Below are 18,092 nucleotides of genomic sequence, written 5' to 3'. Positions count from 1 at the left end.
CCCATTAGGAGTCTATTAAAAACTCTTCTGGACAGAATTATGCTCTGAAAGAAAAGCTGTCTCTCCTACAGACTTTATTATAAAGCCTGCCTGAAACACAGCTCAGCACAGTGCTCTCTCTGACACTGTCCTCTACTCTGCATTAAATAAAATCAACTATTTTCTACACAACAACAACAACAAAATGCGGGGGTCAGAGAGTGGATAGAAGATAGCACAAAAGGAACCAGAGAAACAAGGATCACAACAGAGACGACAAAAGAGCCAGAGGAGGCTGCTTCGGGCTCTGCCCCACCCTGGCCTGGCTGCTAGGCCTTTCCCAAGCCCTGTGCATCTGGTATTTTTTCATTCGCTTCCCTTTTCTCTAAGGTAACATGACTGTTTGGCTTAGCTTCTGTGCTCTGAGCCAAAGGTGCTATCATGGGAAAAGTCTATGGATCTTCAGAGCATCTTAAGGGGTGCGTCACAGTGTTCCCAAACACCAATATATCTAACTACCTGCTGCAACCACCCATGAGGGTTTACACCATCACAAGAGGGCTGACTTAGGAAAGCAACTATTTAACTGAATGTAAGGAAGAATCCGAATGTTGGCCTCCCAGACATGGCTTCCAAAACCATTCTTGCCCATTACAAGCAGCATAGCAGAACACATCCAACTTTAGTAAAACATTATGCCTTTTAAGGTGGTGTTATGATTTCAGCCACCATATGGCTGACACTTCCGGGTTCCAGGGCCATGCATGTGCATACAAGCCCTCAGGCTTGACCCACATGCGGCATGGTTGCATCATCTACGTTTGACACAGCTGCATGAGCCCTTGTGCGCATGCGTGAGCTCCATCATCTCAATATGATATAACCACGCTATCCTCCTGTGCACATGTGCTAGGCAGCCCTTAAAAGCTGGTTGCACCATCTTCAGCCCTCTCTCTCTGCACACTGACCTTCACCAGGCCTACACACCCCCCCAATAAACTCCTAAGTGGGTTTGTTGGGTGTTCCGTGTTTCCTTCTCACTCGCACCAGGTAATTTCAGGTGGTCTACTAGGTTCTTTTCAGAACCATAGTAAGTGGCCACTCCACAGTCTTCTACCCTGCAATGTGTCTCCTTTCAGCTTCTCTCCAATACCGTGGGAAAAATCCAAACCCACAGCAAGAAAGTTACAACTAAAAATCAAACATTGTTAAATGATCTGGAAGTTCAATATATACTTTATATTAATGTAAACAATTATGAAATGAATATTTTGGTTCTCTAAGTCAATACATTGCTAAAACTTAGCCCAGATTGACCCTCTGATTTTGTTTATAGGTCACACTGGGCAGAACTCCTTTATGAGTCAGAGCCTTGTGATAGTCTCCTAACTGCAAGACCCAAGTGGACAAAGGAGATTGAGCACTATTAGTTTCATGACTTAAGCAAACATGAAACACACAGAAGTAATCAAAATTGAAGTTATGTATTTCTACAAGATGAAATTAACCAACCACAGAGGAGGAAGGAGTTTGGATACAATGATCTCATTTGCAATGATATTTTCTGGGGATCCTTGAAGGCTGGTCTATTCTGATTTGAGGGTTGGGAGAGCTTTTCATGTCCTCAAGTGCATGTTACTGCAACACAAACACCTAAGCACAGGAGACAGCAAGACTCCACACAACTCTACCTTGTTCACTGTTCCCTCCATTAAGCAGGAGTTCATCATTTTGCCGCTTCAATTCTGTTATATACTTAAAGGCTTGGTCCAGGATCATGTTCTTGCTCTGCAAAAGAAAATTAACCATTTAAACATTTCATCAAGAGGTAAAATCTTTGGATTTAAAGGTTTAAAAAAGATTTAAATAAAGAACACCTTGAGAAGTATAGGTATTAGCTCTTCTTTGAAATTCTGGTAGAATTCTGCACTGAAATCATCTGACCCTGAACACTCCTCCATTGCTGGTGGGAATGCAAACTTGTACAACCACTCTGGAAATCAGTATGGTAGTTTCTCAGAAAACTGGAATCAACCTACCTCAGGACCCAGCAATACACTCTTGGACATATACCCAAAAGATTCTCAATCATACTACAAGGACATTTGTTTATCTATGTTCATAGCAGCTTTATTTGTCATAGCCAGAACCTAGAAACAACCTAGATGCCTCTCAAGCGAAGAACAGATAAGGAAAATGAGGCACATTTACACATTAGAGTACTACTCTGCAATAAAAAACAATGACATCTTAAAATTTCCATGCAAATGGACGAAAATGGGAAAAAAAACATCCTGAATGAGGTAACACAGACCCAGAAAGATGAACATGGCATGTACTCACTCATAAGTGGATACCAGCAGTAAAGCAAAGGATATTGAGCCTAACACGATCCTAGAGAAGCTAAGTAACAAGGTGAACCCTAAGAAAAACATACATAGATCTGCCTGGAAAGCGGAAATAGTCAAGATTGCCTGACAAAATTGGATGCGTGGGGGTGGGAATAGAAGAGAGGGCAGAAGGGGAAGAGGAGGGGAGAAGAGGAGGGGGGAGAAGAACTTGAGGGAATGGAATAGTCGAGATGGAAGGACAAAGATGAGAGCAAGGAAAGATATTTTGATTGAGATGGCCACTATGGGGCTAGCAAGAAACCTGGCACTAGAGAAATTCCCGGGAATACACAGGATTACCCCAGTTAAGACCCTAAGCAATAGAGAAGAGGGTGCGTGAACTGGCCTTGCCCTGTAGTCAAACTGATGAATATCTTCAATATTACCACAGATCCTTCATCCGACAACTGATGGAAGCAGAGGCAGAGACCTGCAGTGGAGCATTGGGCTGAGCTCCCTAAGTCCAGTTGAAGAATGGGAGGAGTGAGAATATGAGCAAAGTGGTCAAGACCATGGGTAAACCCACTGAAACAATTTACATGAGCCAACTCCAGCCAGACAGGGAAGGAAACAGCATAGATCCAAACTAGTCCCTCTGAATGTGGATGACAGTTGTATGGCTGGAGCAGACTGTGGGGCCACTTGCAGTGGCACCAGGATTTATCACTACTGCTTGTACTGGCTTTTGGGAACCTATTCTCTTTGGATGGATACCTTGCTCAGCTTAGATATAGTAGGGAGGGCCTTGGACCTTCCTCAAAGCAATGTGCCTTACCCTCTTTAAGGAGTGGATGGGGAGTGGAGTGGGGAGGTAGGAGGGAGAAGTGGGAGGAGGGGAGGAGGTTGGTATGTAAAATGAAAAAAATTAAATTTAAAAAAAATTAAATTAAAAAAAAGATTTAAAAAGTAGAAGACCTGTATCCCAGGAGAACAGAACAGGAAGTGTACTCAGACCTTCACATGGGTATGCACAAGCACACACATACACATGTATGCCTGCAAACACAATACAAATAAAGTCAAAATGCTTGGTTCCTAAAGAATGATACCTAAAGTTGTCCTTTGGCCTCCACACGCATGCAGGCATGCACGCACACACAAAATTAGGTGTAAAGATTTTGTAGGATACACAGGAAGCAATATAGAGGAAAATCAAAGAGACTAAGGAAGGATCTTGGTGATGGTAGTATGTGGAAGGTTTGTATGTAGCACTTCTAATCTGTAATGTGATGGTTTTGGAGCTGACCTCTGAAAGGGCTCTACCTTCATGAACGGGATTAGCACCCTCACAAGCAGAGAGAGATGGTGAGAGGGCTCAGCAGCTAAGGAACACTGACTGCTCTTGCAGATGACTAGACAGGCTGGAAAGACGGCTCGGCAGTTACGGTCACTCATTGTTCTAGCAGAAGATTTGGGTTTTGTTGGAGGAGGTCGCTTGTTCTTTTACCCTGCAAACATGTGTTTCACAGCAGGGTTTGTTTCCCAGAACCCACACAGGGGCTGACAACTGTCTCTAACTCCGGTTCCATTGGCTTCAATAGTCTTTCTGGGTTCTTCAGTGTCCTACACATACACATAAATAATGATTAACTATTTTTTAAAAAAATCAGTTTTTTAAAGTGTGGCAATCTTTCTTTTTTACCATGTGCATACATAATTAGGACTAGATTTTTTTTATTTTTAAAGTTTTTTTTTTATTAATTTTGTTTCTGTCTTTATGTGGGTTTATGTGCATGAATGCCCAAGGAGGACAGAGTTGTTGGATCCTGCTGGTCTGGAGTTGCAGGCATTTGTGAGATGCCTGACAGGGGTGCTGGAAATCAAACTGAGGTCCCATGCAAGAGTAGGTCCTACTTTTACCTGCTGAGCCATCTCTACAACCCAAGGACTGGAATCTTCATTTTGGACTCCTCAGCCTCTATAACAGTGAGGTTGAGTGTTTTTGTAAAGTCACTGGATCAAACAGGAGCCTGTACTAAGACACTCTGTTTTTTGAAATGGAAGCTTTGGGAAGGCCTTTCTGGAAAGGACAAAGCATATGCTGAGGCTCTCTGGAGGAAGAAGAACCAAGTCATGGGTGTTGGGGATCTCCAGGTCAGGGCCCCATCCCAAACCCTGCTCTCAGCACACAAGCAGCAGCTCCCTGGAGCTGCCCTCTCCAGACCCCTCCCAAAGAAAGCCCACCGAGGGTCAGTTCCTCCCCTGGGGCTGCCCAAGACCACACATACAGGGTATTTAAGACCTGGTTGCCAGACCTACAGAGATTTTCTCTCCCACCTTTCTGAGAGTCACCCGGGAGTTGCTTTGCTCTGTTCATTAAGCCTGGACTTATTAATTTGGCTTGATTGGCTTATTGCATGGGTGGAGGATACCTAATAATCAGGGATCCATACTTATTAATGGGGTCGAAAAGCAAAGGCACTTAGGCAGGGTTGACCTTGATTTATTTGTATTTTAATAAATAAAGTTTGCCTGAAGGTCAGAATTCAAAGCTAAGCCACTAGAGGCCAGGGAGTGGTGGCACACACCTTTAATTCCAGGGAGACAGAGGTGGCCGGATCTCTGTGTGGTCAAGGCTACCCTGAGCTACACAAAAATCAATCCAGAAACAGATCCAGGTGGTAGTGGCTCACACCTTTAATCCCAGTGTTTGAGAATCACACACCTTTAATCCCAGCAGTAGGGAGGTGGAGACAGGAGCCATATGGCTGGAATATAAAGGAATATAAAGGGGAAGAGACAGGAACACACTGAGTGTGGAGTCTGAGGTTTGGTAGAGACACAGTGCAGTCTAGGCAGTCTGAGGATCACCCCTTTGTTCTGAACATTGGTAGGTGTAAAAGGTCTCTCTAGTGGTGTACAGCTCTGCTTCTCTGATTCAGCTCTAGCCCCTGTATCTGTCTCCGGGTGTTTATTTTTCATGCTAGACTTATGTGTGAAGACAGGAAGAATTGATGAGGCATACTGTAAAGACTGAAGGGCCACAGAAAGTCTTCACGACTGTGTCAAAGGTCAGATTTCAGATTATTCTCTACAGCCTCAAGTGTCCTAAAGAACAGGTTGAGAAAGGGATATTGCTTGACTGAGTCTTGGTGCCATGCTCTTACTATATCCCATTTCTACACTTTTTTAAAGGCTAATTTTTTTTTTTTTTTGGTTTTTCAAGACAGGGTTTCTCTGTGGTTTTGGAGCCTGTCCTGGAACTAGCTCTTGTAGACCAGGCTGGTCTCGAACTCACAGAGATCTGCCTGCCTCTGCCTCCCGAGTGCTGGGATTAAAGGCGTGCGCCACCACCGCCCGGCTAAAGGCTAAATTTTTTTAAAATTTATTTATTTATTAAAGATTTCTGTCTCTTCTCCACCACCGCCTCCCATTTCCCTCCCCCTCCCCCAATTAAGTCCCCCCCCCTCAGCCCAAAAAGCAATCAGGGTTCCCTGTCCTGTGGGAAGTCCAAGGAACCCCCACCTCCATCCAGGTCTAGTAAGTTGAGCATCCAAACTGCCTAGGCTCCCACAAAGCCAGTGCGTGCAGTAGGATCAGAAACCCATTGCCATTGTTCTTGAGTTCTCAGTAGTCCTCATTGTCCGCTATGTTCAGAGAGACCGGTTTTATCCCAGGCTTTTCCAGACCCAGGCCAGCTGGTCTTGGTGAGTTCCCAGTAGAACATCCCCATAGTCTCAGTGTGTGGGTGCACCCCTCGCGGTTCTGAGTTCCTTGCTCGTGCTCTCTCTCCTTCGGCTCCTGATTTGGACCTTGAGATTTCAGTCCTGTGCTCCAATGTGGGTCTCTGTCTCCTTTCATCGCTTGCTGAAGGTTAATATTCAGGAGGATGCCTATATGTTTGTCTTTGGGTTCTCCTTATTTAGCTTCTCTAGGATCACTAATTATAGGCTCAATGTCCTTGGTTTATGGCTAGAAACCAAATATGAGTGAGTACATCCCATGTTCCTCTTTTTGGGTCTGGCTTACCTCACTCAGGATAGTGTTTTCTATTTCCATCCATTTGCATGCAAAATTCAAGAAGTCCTTGTTTTTTATTGCTGAGTAGTACTCTAATATGTATATATTCCATACTTTCTTCATCCATTCTTCCATTGAAGGGCATCTAGGTTGTTTCCAGGTTCTGGCTATCACAAACAATGTTGCTATGAACATCGTAGAGCATATACTTTTGTTGTATGATAAGGCCTCTCTTGGGTATATTCCCAAGAGTGGTATTGCTGGGTCCAGGGGTAAGTTGATCCCGAATTTCCTGAGAAACCGCCATACTGCTTTCCAAAGTGGTTGCACAAGTTTGCATTCCCACCAGCAATGGATGAGTGTACCCCTTGCTCCACAACCTCTCCAACAAAGGCTATCATTGGTGTTTTTTATTTTAGCCATTCTGACAGGTGTAAGATGGTATCTTAAAGTTGTCTTGATTTGCATTTCCCTGATTGCTAAGGAAGTTGAGCATGACCTTAAATGTCTTTTGGCCATTTGAAGTTCTTCTGTTGAGAATTCTCTGTTCAGCTCAATGCCCCATTTTATAATTGGGTTGATTAGCCTTTTACGGTCTAGTTTCTTGAGATCTTTATATATTTTGGAGATCAGACCTTTGTCAGTTGCGGGGTTGGTGAAGATCTTCTCCCAGTTAGTGGGTTGCCTTTGTGTCTTAGCGACAGTGTCCTTTGCTTTACAGAAGCTTCTCAGTCTCAGGAGGTCCCATTTATTCAATGAGGTTCTTAATGTCTGTGCTAAAGGCTAAATTTTTACATTAAAGTATGTTTTTATTCTTAAGTATTTTGATGATTTATTTTATATTTCCAATTATGTGTATATGTGTGTGCTTATGTAGGAGAAAACGCTGTGTGCAGGTGCCTACAGAGTTCAGAAGAGGATACCGGATCCCTTGGAGATGGAGTCACAGGTGGTTGTGAGCTACTTGACATGAGTGCTGGAGTCTTTTCATCAGTGCCACAGTACTAATAAACTTTAAGACTGAAAACATAATATGGGGGTTGGAAGATGGTTCAGCCACTAAAGCACTTGCCATGCAGGCATGACCACCTGAGTTCTGATCACCAACATGGGGCACAGTAGATCCTGTCTGAAATCTTAGCACTGGGAGACAGAGACAGATCTCTGGAAATCATTGGTTAGTCAGTTTAGCTGAGTCATTGAACTCTGGGTTCAGCGTGAGAGCAAATCTCAAAAGAGTAAGGTGGAAAGCAATCTAGAAAGACAGCTAACATTGACCTATGGCTTCTACATGCAAATGCATGTACACACACACACAAACACAAACACAGACACACACATCACATAAAAATACACATACAGAGAACAAAAACATATGCATATGGCAAAAATGTAAAAAATACCTCTATGCCCTTGCTCTCCAGATCCTATCCCAGAAACAATCATTATGAAGTATGCACATCCTTCCAGAAATAATCTATGCCATTATGTTCTTTGAAAGCCCAGACAGGGCTGCTGGGGAGGTGGCTCAGTGGATAGCAGAGCTCTCTGTACAAGCATGAGGACCTGCGTTTGGATTCCCAGCATCCATGTGTGTGTGCCTGCAACCCCATTGCTGAGGGTGGGGAGCAGAGACTAAAAAGATTGCTGGGGTTTGCTGGTTGCCAGCCTTGACAAAAACAAAACAAACAAAATCTGAATAACAACAAAACAAACAAACAAGCTCCCATGAGACAGGAGAGAGCTCTCAGTGAGAGATCCTATCTCAAAGGAATAAGGTGGAGCACAAAGGAGGACACCCAAGGGCCTCCTCTGGCCGGGCACCTGCGTATGTGTACACATCTCCACCTCCACTATCTTCACACACACACAGAAGGATGCGATGAACATTGTGCTATACATTTTACTAAAGATATATCTTATAGGCATTTCCACATCACATTTGGGGACTAGCTGACTCTTTCTAACGACTGTATTCCTTTTATTTGCCAGTTTATAACTAAGAAACATTTAAGCTCTTCACTGGCTACTTCTGGTTTCTTTCTTTTGACTAAGTATGTGGTCTTGAGTTACTAACTTCTACTCCAGTCACAGTATTGATATTTCCCATCCTTTATTATTCTCTCATGTATCCACACTGTAATTTAGAGGCTTGATTGAATAAGCTTCAGTTCTGGGTTCCTCCAATTGATTCACTACAGAGACCCAATATGCACACCTAGGAAACTCTCAGAAAAAGAAAACCAGGCTACTTTTTAAAAAGATAAATCAAAACAAAACAAAACTCAACCAAACAAGAACAACAACAAAACCCCCACATATTTATTAAACTTTAATCCACCCAGCAGGGATAAAAAGAAACTGAAGTGTTATGGAAGGCAGTATGGAGGAACAAGCTTTTCCAGCCTTAAATTCCCACAATGTCATCATGGAAAAGCATCCACCATCATCCTACTGGAGGAGGGTGAGGTACAAGGCTCTGTTGAGGGGCTCCAAGAGAGGCTTACTGAGCAGGGTCCAGTACCTCCCCACACCCACATCCTGAATCAGTGGATAACTTCTCTTCCTGCTCTGATCACACATGTATGTTTATTTTCTGTGAAATTTGAACTAGAAAATTTCAACCTCAGGGACAGTAGAAACACAAGTAGCCAAGATAAAGATCCTAAGTCAACATGGGGCAGCAAAATACTGTGTATAGCTCTAGATTCTCTAGCCCTGTCTGGACATCTCCTAGAAGGCCAGTCTCCTAATGTTAGGACAAATCTCTAACACCCCCAGGCTGAGACTTAGAATGGTTGAATTTTAGTCCATTTGAGTGGGTGTGACCTGGTGTTGTGTCCGTCCCTCAAGTCAGACAGGCCTCCACGACTTCAACAGGGAAAGAAAGAGATGCCCTTGTGCAATCGCTTTGTAAGCCAGCTCGAGGCTCCTTTTCTAGGCCAGAGACAGGGCAACCAGGCACCAAGGCAAGCTCCCTGATTGCAGGCTGGGTCCAGCGCCTGGAGACAAATCACCACCTTATCCTATCTTGTGACTGGAGGGGTCTAGCTCAGGGTTGCACCCAGAAAGTCAGACTAGATCCATAATGAAAGAATTATGAGTGGGCACAGGTTTGGGTGCTGGTCACTGAATAAGCACCACACCCGAATAGACCTATATACCAGCCTCGTCCATGAGGGCAAACTTTTCTCTTGCAATAAAAAAAAGGGGGAGCATGATGTTGGGAGGAGGTGGGAAAGGGAGTGGAACTGGGAGGAATTGGGAAGGAGTTGAGGGTAAATATGATCAAAATAGATTGTATGATGAATGAAATTCTCAAAGAATTAATAAAAATGCCACATCGTTAAAAGATGGAGAATGATAAAGGAAGACATCCCATGTCCTCCTCTGGCCATCACATCGGGTGTGGTCAACACACACACAATCTCAAAAGTTTAAAAAGTATACAGAAACTAAGAAATGAAAAACTAAGTATCAAAGGGAAAAGTTGAGAAGAGCTGTCTATGAAAGCTGTGTTAAGTCTAGGAAGCAGGAAGAACATTGACATTGATTTTTTAATACTATTTACTATATATACATATTTATTTACATAGATTATTTAATTAAACTTAGTTTAAAAACTCCTACAAGGGGGCTGGAGAGATGGCTCAGAGGTTAAGAGCATTGCCTGCTCTTCCAAAGGTCCTGAGTTCAATTCCCAGCAACCACATGGTGGTTCACACCCATCTGTAATGAGGTCTGGTGTCCTCTTCTGGCCTGCAGTCATACACACAGACAGAATATTGTATACATAATAAATAAATAATAATAAATAAATAAATATTTTTAAAAAAACTCCTACAAGTTCTCAGATTCCAACTGAAAGGAATACTATATAGCCATGAAGGAGAGATGATCATATGAGAAAGTTATCTACAACTAAAAGCACAGGATGACTCTGAGTGGAAATGATTGAGTCAGGTTCCAAAGCAGAATTGACACTCACTGATAAAGCCATATCCAGACAGATGTGCAATATTTTATTAGTGATCATAACTTGAAAGTGGGATGTCAATTTTTGCTTAGTTTTCCATGATTACATATTACCTGAATTAATTTGTTTTGTATTCAATGAGTTTTATCTTCATTATTTTAAGAAATAAAAATTACCTTCATTAGAGAAAGGTATCATGCATTAAGTTGAGATTTACAATTAATAATTGGATTTAATAAGTCATGAAGAGACTAGATGTGAAGGAACCTGAGGCAAGAGAATATTGAGTTCTGGGCTAGATAGCAATAAATGGGCTCAAAAAAAAGGGGGATGGGACATGTGTGGAGAGCATGAGGAATAAATCAAAAATTCCTAAAAGACTCTAGGTAAGAATTTTAAAAGCATAAAGAACATTGATGATCAGAAAGCAATGATAGAAAACACAGTAGATCATATCAATCTAATCATTGGCTATCTTAGACTACCTGGAAAATGAACAACTGTCTAGCAACCACATGGTATATCTGACCATGTAGAAAACTGTACTAGGAGATTATTAGAAACACACACAAAAAAATAATAAAAGTATACAGATAAATGAAATTAATGAAAAATAAAGTTATCAACTTAAAACCTCCCCTGGTCCTTGATAAATGACAGAGAACAACAATAATCATTCTAGAAACTAAAATAATTGAGAGCACTTTCTACTAACAAGTAGAGAAAAGAAATACAGTGGATATCCACCTGTTTGGGGGGAGGGGAGGGGACTACCTATTTCAGAGGATGAGGACACCTACCTGTTTCAGAGCAGGGGAACACGGGATCAGTTCTCCTATTCTGTTTATCCCAGCATTGATTTTCTTCTTTCTGTGCCTCTCCACTAGAAAGAGGAAAAACACATTATCAACCCTTATACTACTTGGTCAAAGTATCTAATTTCTCAGGGAAAAGGGACTGTCAGGAAAGAATTATACAGAAGAGGCTGGGGGTCTGCAGCTCAGTGGACATGGAAAGAGAATTGAGCCCTGGGCCAAAAAAATCATTATTTACCCAAACAAGAAAGGCTGTACATAAGCTTTCTAAGAATAAAATATTTTAAATCAAAATGATAAACATTGTAAAGAAAACCATAAATAATAACATTAAATTATAAAAAGGAATTATTATTTTATTAGGTCATCTTTCCATTATAATTAAAATAACTAATAGAGATTCACTGATAAATTTATTTTTCAAATTCACTTTTATCTTGTTTCATGTATAATTTATTTATTTTAGAGCACGATTAATAAAAACTCATAGAGAGAAACTGGGGTTCAACCTGAAGATCCAAAAAGCAAAACAGCCAGCTACTGGCTCTTACTTCAACCTCAGTCTGAAATGATGATGCTGCCTCCAGGAATCTCAGAATGAGACTGTGTCTGAGAGCTGTCTCCTCCCGTTTTATAAGCCTCTCTAGGGCTGGGAGTAAAGGTGTGCAACACTGGGATTAAAGGCATGTACCGCCTGGTTTCTATGGAAAACTAGTGTGGCTACTGGGATTAAGTGTGTGTGTTACCACTCCCTGGTCTGTAAGGCTGACCACCAGGGCTGTTTTACTCTCTGATCTTCAGGCAAGCTTTATTTATTAAAATACAAACGAAATGCCACTACACGTGCACATGTACAGCACGTACATGAGGGTCAGATGATGACTTGCTGGAGCCAGTTCTCTTTCCATCGTGTCTGCTCCAGTTATCAAACTCAGGTTACCCTGCTCAGTGGCAAGCCACGTCACCTGCTGAGCTATATCACAACAGCCCAATAACCAAATTGAAAGAAACCACTAAGAAGTTACCAAAAAGCTGTCTCTTTTGGGCAAATGAGACCTTTCTTTAAATTTTAAGATCCTAGGATGACTAGGCCCTTTTGGAATAGAAGCAGCTGTTGGCTGTGTCTTAAAATAGATAAGAAAAGGTATTGACAAGGAAGTGGGAGGTCCTTGGACTCCCCACAGGGCAGGGAACCCTGACTGCTCTTGGGGCTGATGAGAAAGGGGGAGTTGATTGGGGGAGGGGGAGGGAAATGGGAGGCGGTGGTGGGGAGGAGACAGAAATCTTTAATAAATAAATAAATAATAATAATAATAAAAGAAAAGGTAGTGACTTGGTTTTCTATAGTTTCTGGGATGCCCACTCTAGCCAGGCACAATCTTTTTCATATAAGAAACAGAGTACAAGCTAGCTATAACATCAACTTAACACAGCCTAAGATCACCTTTTAATTTTTTTTTAAGATCACCTTTTAAAAAATATAATTTTAATGAAGAATTATCTAGACCAGGTTGTCTTGTGGTCTTCTCTGTGAGGGGCTGTTTTACCTGCAAATTGATGTAGTAAAACCTAGTTCATTGTGGGGGACTCCATCCCCAGAATGGTATAAGAAAGGAGAAAGGTAGTTAAAAGCAATCAAGAATGTATTGCTTCTTTGCTCTTGATTGAATGAATGTGACTAGCTGCTTGAGTTTCCCCTGGTGACTGACAGTAACTTAGAACTTTCAGTCCCCTATGCTGCTTTTGGTCAGGATATTTCACCGTGGCAACAGAAATGAAACTAGGGCAACAGGGCAGGGCTACTGAAAACTTGTCAATTAACTACCGAAATAAGAGTACACAAGAATTCATACAAATAATTTCTATAAGATGCTGAAAGTAAAAACAGGCCTAAGAGCTGGAGAGATGTCTCAGCACTTGGGAGCATGTATTGCTCTTCCAGAGGACCAGATCCAGTTTCTAGCACCCACATTAGATGGTTCACAATCACCTGTAACTCTAGCTCCTAGGGGATCCAAACCTCTGTCGGCGCACACACACACCTCTTGGCTATCTCTTAAAGTCTTCCTTTCTAATAACTGAGGGGTAGGCTCTTAAGTGTGGTTTACATTATTCATTTTCTAACAATAGTACTCATTGTTATATAAGGGTGGATTTCAAAGGTGATAAATTCATCCCACCAGTGTTCAATGCAGCTTTCTGGATAAACTCTCCTCAGGAATTTTTTATGTATAGCTATAGTTACAGATACAGATTAGCAGAAAGCAATTTTTATATTCTTTTTCTGAGTGCAGAATGCAGTCCTTGACTAAAAATAAAATGTTACAGAGTGTGTCAAAGTGAAAATGGACACACAGTGAACATTTTACACTTCCCTGAGGATAGCCTGTACTTCTAACACTTGAGATAGGTATAATAGAAATCTACACAACTTAGGGTTGTCCACATATAGCTGGTACAGCAGCACAAGCTGTAATGAGGAGACAGAGGCAGGTGGGTCTCTGTGGGTTCGAAGTCAGCCTGATCTACAGAGCCATTCTTTTCTCACAAGGAAGACTGCCACATGCAAAGAGCCCATGGCTCACCTCTTTCTTCCTCAGGGAGCTGCCCCTCTATAACCTTTTCCCAATGTCCTGAGTGAAAGTCTTCCAACATTGGCCCCCAAATAGTCTAATATCATAACCAATCCAAAGCAGGCTGCAAATGAGGTGTTACAGTCAGCTCTGTGAGGCTCTGAGAAGATTTTGTCAATAAAGACAATAAAGGTGCCCTTTCTAAAATATAACAAATAATTTTATGCTCACAACATAACAAAGTATAATCAACCAGGCATAATTAATCCCAGCAGAGTTCCGGTTGCAGTACGCACCTGCATTGTGTGTCTCCCGGTTCTTCTTTCTGAAACACAAGCACACAGACAGGAACATGAAGACAATAAAGAAGAATATTTTCCTAACCATAAAAATAAATATTATGAAACTGTCTTTGTTGCATCAATAAAGAACACCCAAAGACAGGAAAATTAGTTCATATTACAGCATAAGAACCACAATGCAGCCGGGCGGTGGTGGCGCACGCCTTTAATCCCAGCACTCGGGAGGCAGAGGCAGGCGGATCTCTGTGAGTTCGAGACCAGCCTGGTCTACAAGAGCTAGTTCCAGGACAGGCTCCAAAGCCACAGAGAAACCCTGTCTCGAAAAACCAATAAAAAAAAAAAAGAACCACAATGCAGATACTTTCAAATAAATCCAATGGATAACATTTCTGGAAGAAAGAGCGATTCTCTACTGATACCGGAAATCACATGCTAGAACAGAATCGATCACTGAAAGCCTTCACTTTTGAAATTGTTCCTTAACTGTGGCTGCGCCCAGAAGTGGCTGGGACTGCAGGCAGGAGTGAGTAGGAGACGGAACAACAGTGCAGTGTAGCTTTGTGAGTCCCAGCAAGGGAGACGTGGTGGCAGCAGCACCTTCGGTGTCCCCTGCATCCGGTCATCTTTCTCATCTGTGTATTCACACTTTCCAACTCTTACCTTTCCTTAAAAACTTCTACTAAAGACACTGACTTCCCCATTTTGCATAATCACTCAACACATTAGCTTTCACTGATAGCTTTTCGGTAAGGGAAGAGAATACAGTAGTTTCAACCTTACTGAAAAACAGTGGCCTAAAATGCTAGAAACTCAGGACAGGAGCTATAAGAAAATGAAAGTAATGCTATGTATATTGTTATTAATAGATTATAATGTTAACAAACTAAGTACAATCTAGATGTTTCAGGATACCAGTAAAAATGTCCTTAGGAAGCAAACATGTAACAAAAATTTGGTATAATTTTAAAAATTATATATATATTTTATAACTCAACCATAGTTTTCCTTTCCTCCTCTCCTCCCAGTGCCTCCCCCCATCTACCTCCCCTCTGCTCACCCCATCGACTCCTGCGTCCACCCATGGCTATCAACCAAACATGGCACATGATGTTGCAGTAAGATTAGGCACATCCCCTCATATCAAAGCTGGGCAAGGCAACCCTGTATGAGGAATAGGGTTCCAAAAGCTGGCAGAGTCAGAGACAGCTCCCACTCCCACCATTAGGAGTCCCACAGGAAGACCAAGCCACACAACTGTCACACACATGCAGAGAGAGGGTCTAGGTCAGTCTGATGCAGCCTGCCTGGCTGTCAGTTCAGTCTCTGTGAGCCCCTATGGTTACTGTTCGATTACTGGTGACCATCCTTACTTGTCAGACTGCTGAGAAAACAAGGACAGCTAAATTTTTAGCCATGCATCTCCTTTAGTAAATCTATTTTGGAGATTAATCATTTTCTAGGCATCTAAATACAGGTTCACTAAGGGTTGTTTAGCAAACTAGCAGCTAATTCTGTTTCTCCCCTGCCTACATGGTATAGTTTGGGGCTGTGGATACACACCTGTGCTGTTTTTTCATTGGCGTCTCATGCTCTGTCATTTCTGGCATGGTGGCAGTAATAGGAACCTACAAAGAGATAAAGAGACAGATACACCAAGGCAGTTAGTCATTCTAGAGTTTGGAGAAGCCAAATGGCGATTTTGATTTGAATACCAAAAAGCTAAACAAGCAAGCAAACAAACAAACAAACAAAACACTTGACCAGGTGTCATAGATTAAAAGGGTTTAAGAAAATAGGATACATGCCTGACATCCCAGTACTAGGAAGGATGAGGCAGGAGGATCATGAGTTTAGGGCCAGTCTGAGCTGCATGGCAAGTGTCAGACTGTTGGAGACTGTGGACCCTCAGACCCTGAATTTTCTATGACCCCTTGCCTGCCAGAGTAAACAGCTTGTTTTCCTGTGCTTGCAGCTGCTCTGAGCATGAGACCCTCATGAGTTCCTGATGGCAGGGGGAGTGGTTTCTGGTGGTCTTGCAGCTGAAAAATCCTGAGAGCTAGGGCATGGCCAAGGAGAGCCCTATATAAGCTGCCCTGGAACACAATAAAGGGGGAATTCTTGTTTCAAGAGTGACCCGTGTCTCTCTCTCTCTGTGTGCGTGTGTGTGTTTCAATCTCCAGGCCCTTGCCCGACTCACGAGCCATCCCGTAGGACACGTAGTAACACGGAGGCCACTACATCAGACTAGCCCTGGCTTCACAGTAAGATCTCCCTGGTAAAGCTGGTAAAGTGCTTGGCCAGCATGAACTGTAAGAACACACTGCCAGATCACTCTCCAGAAACAACAGAGGACAAACACCACTATAAGCAGCAGGTGAGAACCATAATGAGGCTTTTTAGCTTCCAAGTGCCAGCAGTCTAATGTTATCAACGGAGACTTCACTACAATGTGGGCGTGAAAGCTCTACCGATATTTAAAATATGAAGGCCTCACTATATAGTCGAGGGATGATCTCAAAACTTATAATCTTCCTGATTGTTGGGTAGTTACACCACTACCCGGGTAAAAACAAAGTCGTACAGGGAAATGCACACATGAATGGAAAGAGACTGGAGGTGGAAATATTAACACAGGACATGCAGGTATGCAATGTCAGCAATACTACTGTGATTTCTTTCAGTCGTTTCTGGTTTTTCCAGAGTTTGAGTATGTAAATATTAATGCTTAACTCTCAGGAACTGGCAACCAACCTTCCAGAAGAGGCTGTCAAACTAGGGGGCCTGCTAGACTACAGGGGAGGGAGTACGAATACGACTCCCCCTTTTTCTTCTGGGAAGGGAAAGAAAGTACTAAGTACAGAGGTGAACTCAGAAGGCAAGAGTTTAAAACCTGACTGTGGCGCGTCCTAGCTTTTGGCTATGGGCCAACTGTTTGCCCCTTTGGAGTTTCAGGTGCTTTATCTGTATAATCGGGTTGTTTTGAGAAGGGAATGAAGTAAGGCAAGAAAGGCACAACACCTTGGGGCCTGGAAGCAATACGGCTGCAGGAAATGTTAGCTCTGGATATTTACAAGATATTTTACAACAAGCACTGGCCCTCAACAGGAGGGAAGGTAGGCAAGGGACTGACAAGAAGCACTGACTGATGTTCCCGTGGGGAATGTGTAGTCGAAACTCCTCTCCAAGGCTGGTAAGGTGCCTTGGTAGTAAGAGTGCTACCAAGCCTGAAGACCTGAGTTCCACCCCGAGACCCACACTGTAGAAAGAGGAACTGACTCCTGCAAGTTGTTTTCTGACCTCCACACACGTGTCATAGACGCTCGCGTGCGCGCACACACACACCACAAAAAATTGTGATTTTTTTTTCAAAAACAACTCATTTCAGCAGCCTGCTCCTGTTCTACCTTCTCCTTAAAATCACTCACAGTGGATAAGCACATAACAGCGGTGTGGGGCAGGCAGCACATAAGTACCCTAACAACCCGCTTCCTTTCTCACCCAAGGGCTCGCAGAGTTTCTTCACTTTGGATTCCTAGCTTCCAACTCCTCCTCTTTCTGGTTCAAATCTACCATCTTCTGCCAAAAGACGGCCTCTATAGGTTATGTTCTCTTCTTACTATAAGAAAGAAAGAACAATGAGTGTTTTGGGTTGTGTTTTTTTTTTTTTTTTGGTTTTTCGAGACAGGGTTTCTCTGTAGCTTTGGAGCCTGTCCTGGAACTCCCTTTGTAGACCAGGCTGGCCTCGAACTCACAGAGATCTGCCTGCCTCTGCCTCCCGAGTGCTGGGATTAAAGGCGTGCGCTACCACCGCCCAGCTAACAATGAGTGTTTATAGGCACCAGTTAGGCATGTGGTGAAGCTGGCAACTAATGGCATGCAGGCATGTTTGAGAGGGACACAGGGTGATCCTGACGGCTCCCCACCAATGGAGAACATGTGAATGGAATTCCTCTCAAAAGCCTTTTTCCAATGGATAATCCATGTTCTACCCTAAAAACAGTGGGTCTTACAGACAGGGAGGGCATGTGGACATGCTCTCTTCTATTCTGTTTGCTCATGGTCTCTTGGACCCTCATTACCCATCTCTAAAGACCTCC

At 42.7% G+C, this 18,092-nt stretch overlaps 1 protein-coding gene across 2 annotated transcripts in view; it reads right to left on the bottom strand.

Annotated features, from left to right (window-relative positions):
* The window catches only part of Usf3 (upstream transcription factor family member 3), a 50,332-nt gene that overhangs the window by 13,421 nt on the left and 18,819 nt on the right, over positions 1-18,092 (bottom strand). Inside the window, exons 2-6 of one of the 2 annotated variants that reach the window (XM_075963272.1) lie at positions 17,494-17,611; positions 15,556-15,620; positions 13,990-14,018; positions 11,106-11,188; positions 1,671-1,767 (exon numbers count right to left, since the gene is read on the bottom strand). In XM_075963272.1, coding sequence (XP_075819387.1) covers positions 1,671-1,767; positions 11,106-11,188; positions 13,990-14,018; positions 15,556-15,602 — 256 coding nt within the window. In that variant the 5' untranslated portion in view covers positions 15,603-15,620; positions 17,494-17,611. The remainder of the gene's footprint in view (positions 1-1,670; positions 1,768-11,105; positions 11,189-13,989; positions 14,019-15,555; positions 15,621-17,493; positions 17,612-18,092) is intronic. The other variant, XM_075963281.1, reaches the window with a different exon arrangement.

The sequence above is a fragment of the Microtus pennsylvanicus genome, chromosome 1 (assembly GCF_037038515.1).
Source record: "Microtus pennsylvanicus isolate mMicPen1 chromosome 1, mMicPen1.hap1, whole genome shotgun sequence".
In the NCBI taxonomy this organism is placed as follows: Eukaryota; Metazoa; Chordata; class Mammalia; order Rodentia; family Cricetidae; genus Microtus; species Microtus pennsylvanicus.
The sequence above is the reverse complement of the archived record's forward strand: the minus strand, read 5'-3'. Positions and strand labels throughout refer to the sequence as shown.